This window comes from Tenrec ecaudatus, chromosome 13, assembly GCF_050624435.1.
Source record: "Tenrec ecaudatus isolate mTenEca1 chromosome 13, mTenEca1.hap1, whole genome shotgun sequence".
NCBI lineage: Eukaryota > Metazoa > Chordata > Mammalia > Afrosoricida > Tenrecidae > Tenrec > Tenrec ecaudatus.
In genome coordinates, this window is record NC_134542.1 from 69,504,597 (window position 1) to 69,510,596 (window position 6,000).

General features: G+C 48.1%; 1 protein-coding gene across 1 annotated transcript in view; it reads left to right on the forward strand.

Moving 5' to 3' along the window:
• Positions 1-4,151, forward strand: part of LRP2 (LDL receptor related protein 2) — a 208,528-nt gene extending 204,377 nt beyond the window's left edge. The window contains exons 76-78 of the mRNA XM_075529132.1: positions 339-446; positions 3,520-3,591; positions 3,993-4,151. Of these exons, the coding sequence (XP_075385247.1) occupies positions 339-446; positions 3,520-3,591; positions 3,993-4,151 (339 nt within the window). The remainder of the gene's footprint in view (positions 1-338; positions 447-3,519; positions 3,592-3,992) is intronic.
• Positions 4,152-6,000: the final 1,849 nt, after the last annotated feature.

Sequence of the window (6,000 nt, forward strand, 5' to 3'; positions counted from 1 at the left end):
GTTTCAACTCACCCACCGCGATTTCCTCAATGGACCATCGCTTATCCTACTCCCCCCCCCCCTCCTGTTTCTGTTCCTGTCTTTCTCCCCTCTGCACTCTGTCCTTGGGGAGATGCTGCCCTTTTATTGTAAATGGTTGCTTATTCACAGATGCGTGTGCGGAAGGGATGGCCAGTCCTGCAGTACCAGGTCTGTCTCACACGGTCAAAATGGCCCCTGGGCACGGCTGGGGGAGAACCGTGTGGCAAATAAGAACCAGCAGAGTTGATGAACACCTTTACATCGCCAGGACTGAATTCTCTCCTCAAACCGGCTAAAAATGCTCAATCTGTTCACAGGCGGCGGAATCTGGGAATGTGGTGAACGAGAATTATGGCAGCCCCGTAAACCCTTCTGAGTTAGTTCCGGAGACGACGGGGACTCCCCGCGGCGCTAACGGCACTCAGGTAACAGGACAGACTGGGAAGCCGTGTGGCATGTGGGAAGGACTCTGCGGAGGCTCATCTGCTGTCAGTCTTGGGCACATGGGGAGAAAACCTGACAGGCTCACAGAACCCAAAATGTGTAGGCAGTTAAGGAGAACAATTAAAAACAAAACAGTTTTATCGGCACTACCTCCACATTGCATACGTTTCAGTAGCTCAAGCATGCCAAGAAGGAAGAACTCTTAGAGCAGAGTTGAACTGCCCCACGGGGTTTCTGAGGCCATGCATCTTTCTAGAAGTAGACTGCTTCCTCTTTGTCCAAGGGGCAGCTGGTGGGCTTGAACAACCAACCTCCTAGCTAGCAGCCCTACGCTTCTCTCCGCACACCGCCAGGGATCCTTTGCATGGTAAGGTTTTACATCTAGGAAAGCGACATTCAAACAGTGGCGATAAAGCTCCTCTTGACGTTGGAGCCGATGCTCCAAAGGGCTGAAGGTTATGCCGGATCCAGGAAGCATGTAAGAGAATGACTTAGTGTAACCGGAGACTTCCCTGTGCCGCGGGTACATAGTAAGATGGCCCTCCCACGGGCGATGCCATTTTTCTAGTGTAGGCACGTAGTTCTCTCACTAGTGGTTTGTTGTTTGTGGGTCTACTGAGGCTACTTCTATCGACCACTAGATGGCAGCGACGTACACTTCCAGTATCGTCCATTCAACTCCATCCATTCATCAACCGATTGTCCAACCAGTGCCGCTTTGCCAGGCTTAATTCTGGACATGGGTGGGGGTGGGGTGGAGGCGGGGACGCAAGAAGACAACCACTAGATCAGGCGGGAATGTATCTGCAGAGAGAATTCTGTGTAGTCACTTGATAGGGGACTCCTATCAGTAGAAAATATATCACTAGCATTAATGGATGCATGTCGCGCTGCCCCAGACCTAACTTTCACTCTGGGAAAATCGCTGGAGCCACTGGGGACCATATGGACATCTTTTGGGGGATGGCTGTAGGAAACAGCCCTGTCTGCTACAGGATGTTTTAGTATTCCCAATCCCGGCTACGAAGCGGGAATGGGGTTCTGTCATCTCTTCTTCAAGCCCACAGGCCCAGAACACATGCATGCATTCCAGGGTCTGGAAGTCTATGTTTGGTCCAAGGCTGTAGGACGCCCTCTGCAGTCCTGTACAGGAACAACAGTCTAGGGATAGTTGGAGATGGTCTCCTTTTATACAATCTTATTTCTCAAATTATGGCATCTCTTGGTGTCCATATGTCAGTTCATCTTGGATTTATGACTTCTAAGCATCCCAGGAATTGGTTCTGTCTTGCTTGTTTGGATCAACATTTCCACAAAACAAAAACCACAAATTGATGCTAATGAGCAAAGCTAGCCTCCAAGGTTTCTTTGCCTACTTTACTCTTTCTTCCCGTTTTCTCACTCCTGCCAGACACGCCACGCCCACAGAGGCCTTAGAAAAGAACTTTCAGTTTCATATTTCTGAAGGGCCCGGACTTCTTTTAAGGTGCATTTTAAGGTGCTCTCTGCAGTGCATCAGCCATTCCTCTTGGCTGAGCGCCCCAGCGTTTGCCCTCTGGGAGTTGTCTTTTGTCATGGAGAGCGCAGCCACTGGAGCCTGAAGGCCACAGGGCCCCTTAGCTGACATCAGCCCGCCTGCCAGGAGCCTGCCACGTATATCTTTCATCTATGGACAGGCTCCCAAACTCCACGGACATGACCGCTGGAGACTGCATTCCACCAGTGCTCGAGTTTGTAACTAATTAACTCCACGTCCCTGGTTTGTACTGAAGCAATGACGTGTGAGGGTGTTGACCTCCCAGAGGCTCTGACCCAAATGTCATTTCCCCATGGTGACGCCACACACAGAATGGGCACTCACTTGGTGGTGGGTGAGTTGTGAGGGAGGGGCCCCTTCTCTCCCTTTGCCATCATCATGTGCTCCCTGCTCCTCCATGTCTTTCTCTGAATCGCATAGAGCAAGGGGTACCCATCAAACAGGTGGGTGGCCTCAGCTGTTGGCTGGAGCAGGCTCTCACCTGCTGTTCCCGCGTTTCCTACTGGCAGCCAGAGCAGAGTCTACTCTGCAGAGAACCATCATGAGGAGCCCACCACAGACAGTGTTCCAGCCAGGCAGAGACCCCCCGCCACAGGCTAGGGGGACTTCTCTTTGGAGTCTCAGTCTCAGGGTGTCTGTGTCCTCCTGGCTGATGACGCCTTACTGTTTCCTCTTGCTGTGCCTGAATGTTCTGATCAGCAAGATAGGGGGTAAGACAAGTAGCTGCTGCAGTAGGTGTTGGGAAGGTTAGGAATGTGTAGCATTCTGAGATTCGGAATACTACATGTTCCTAACCTTCCCAACACCTATTGCAGCAGTTACTTGTCTTACCCCCTATCTTGCCTCAGCAAATGTTAGTTGCTTGTGTTGCCCATTGGGTTGCTAACCTCGGGGTCAGCAGTTGGAGACCACCAGCCATTCCTCGGGAGAAAGATGAGACTTTCTACTCCTGTAAAGAGTTAATAGTAAAAACCAAACAAGACAAAACAAACAAGAGCTGTCCCAGAAACCCACAGGGGCCGGCTCTACCCTGTTCTGTAGGGTTGCTAAAGTCAGAATTGTCTCCACAGGGAGTGATTCTTATGACTGCAAAAGAATGAGGGGAAGACCAGGGATCCCCTTGAATTGACCCAGGATGAACACATTGGTTTAGGAAACAAGAATTACAATTGGGTTTTCTCTTACCAGTTTTGAGGAAACCCCTGGAGAAATCCCCAACCCATGTGCATTTTCTTTGGTGAAGCAGCCAGGGAGATCAGCTTGACAAATCTCCTCCTGGTGTAGGCACAGGCTGTAAACGCTACATTTCGAAACAAGAAGTGCCTTGGAATTCCCAAGTGAAAAGAGCCCAATGAGTCTAAGCTACTGCTCTGGGACTGTCGAAAGTATCGGGCAAAAATCACATAGCCCCACATTGATTTGTCCTTCAGAGAGAAGACATTTAAAAGCCTAGACAAGGAAATAGAAACCCACCCAAACATTTCATTTGTATCATTATTTTCCTCTTTGTCACTTAGGCCACAAAATGGAATTTCTTCAAAAGAAAATTGAAGCAGACCACCAACTTTGAAAATCCAATCTATGCAGAGGTAGTTATGTCTCCTCCTCCCGCCCCTCCTTTTTCCTCAGCCACACTTGCTTCTTAGAAACAACCCACGTGGCTCAGTGGGACATTCCTCTGTCCTATGGGACCCTGATTACCACCCCAACCACCAACAACCACACCCCCCCAAAAAAAACAAACAAACTGACAAAGGTTCATTTTTCTCTACAACACTCTTTCTGGTCCTGGTGGGGAAATAACTTATGTTTTAACTGGTGACTTGTGGGGTTTTAAAAATTACGTACTTATTATCATTTTATTGGGGGCTCGTACTGCTCTTATCACCATCCATCCATCCATCCATCCATCCATCCATCCATCCATCCATCCATCCATCCATCCATGTCAAGCACATTTGTACTGACTTGTGTTTTGTTGTGGTCTTAGATGGGGACAGAGTCAAAGGACCCTGCTGCTGAGGCTCCGCCCCCCTCACCTGCCTTCCCAGCCCCAGGGCCTCTGAGATCCCCCGCTCCAGCCTACACTGCCACGGAGGATACCTTTAAAGATACTGCCAGCCTTGTGAGGGAGGACTCCGAGGTATAGCTGGGCCAACCATTTAGGGAATGATTAGAGACACAAACACACCTTTGCACATATATTTTTTACAAACAGATGGAAAAAAAAGTTAACATTCAGTACTTTATAAAAATATATATAATATAAATATATTTTCCCTTTTTGCCTATAGTTGGAATTGTTTATGGAAAATGTGCCTTGTGCGTATGTGTTTTGGGTTTTCTTTTTTTACCATCTTATATTTTTACAAATAATTATCACGATGTACTATATGTATATCTTTGCACTGAAGCTGTCTGAGGGTAATGCTATAAATACATTGTACATTTGTAAATCTTGGCAAGACGGAAACATCGCAGAACTTGCTGAATAAAATTTCTGCTGAATCGGTTGTTGATCCTGACAGTGAATGAATCGGCGAGGGCAGCAATGGACTTGGGGGCCCTCCGGCCACTTCTGAAGAAGGGGCCCCACTCCTCCGTAGTTCTCGCAAAGTTTTCTGGGAAATTAACCTCTGCTTTTACCCGTCCACACTGGGTCTTCAAATCTCATGTCGATCCAGTCCACAGCTGTACCGAATGAGGACACCTGTGCTGGTCCCACATCTGCGAGTGATTGTAGCCGCCTGAGAACATGTGGCAGAGGGGAGAGAGTGCAATTCAATCTCGCCCGCCGGTGTTTGCATTGCTTCCCCAGCATGCTCCGCGACAAATGTGTTCTCTCCAGCTAGCTTCTGTTGGCAATGACTGGGAGAAAAATCCCACGTTAATGAGTGTGCGTGTTATGCAGTGAGTTTATTTCATTGAAGAGCTCCTTCACTGGGCAGACCCAGCTTGGCGGCTCAAGTTCCTGCCTACCTGGTAAACTGGAGCTCTGCAGCCAAATTACTCAAACCGAACCCGAACCTGTGTCTGCTCACAGTGAGGTGCCAGAGTAAGCCAGTAAAACCAAGTCTATACTAGACTTTCCTGAGTGTGAATCTGTCACTATAATTTATTTCCTAAGGTGAACAAGAAAGGGAAACTCTTAGTGAGCCTTTTAGAGGTCCTTTGGCTAAATCCATACATTTGCACCAGAATGGACTGTACTGTCAAACTCTTTGGTTTCTGATCATGGTGTGGTCCCTTCAGCAAGGGCTGCTTTTTGCCCCGGGGAAGCTTGGCGGGAATATACAGCTCACATAGATGGCAGCATCTGGGTTCTCTGTGCCCGTGTTGCACATGGGTTAGATAGTGAGTGAGTGGACGCATGGATGCAGGAAAGGAACCCATACTACTGATGATTTTATTTCTGGGTCCTTGAAATACTTGTTGCTCATATTTTGAGTGCTTTTGGTAATTACTTTGAAATGTACGTTGATTAGCAAAGCACCTGGAAATGATGCTGCTGAAAATTTTCTAATAAATGTGTATTTTATCAGACTTCTTCAAACCTGTGTGCTTTATTCAACCCTGATCATAAATCGGTTCTGTTTTGCTGTGCAGACCTTGCGGTTAGCTGCTCCACACAGAACCACTGGGGCTACTTAGTCTAGAGAACAGATATCCCCAAAAGTCAAATGAATTCATCTTGGTTTTCCATTCTTTAAAAGTGAAACCTGAATTTTTAACCATTAATTGGGGATCTGGGAGCTTTTCTGTTTGCACTTTTCCCCAAGAGATTCCTGGCATCGTGACTTGTGGAAACACAGTTCGGCTGAGCTCAGCATGCAGGGCCCAGAATAGCTGTGCTGTGCCTGCGGATTGCTACTCAGGCCAAGGCTCGGGGGTTAGGAGGGTAAGCCACGATGTTAATAACCTCGGCCAGTGACCCCAACTTCTGTTTTAGTATCTTAGGGAGTGAACTAAAGCTGGGACCCACAGATGTGCGGGGGGAT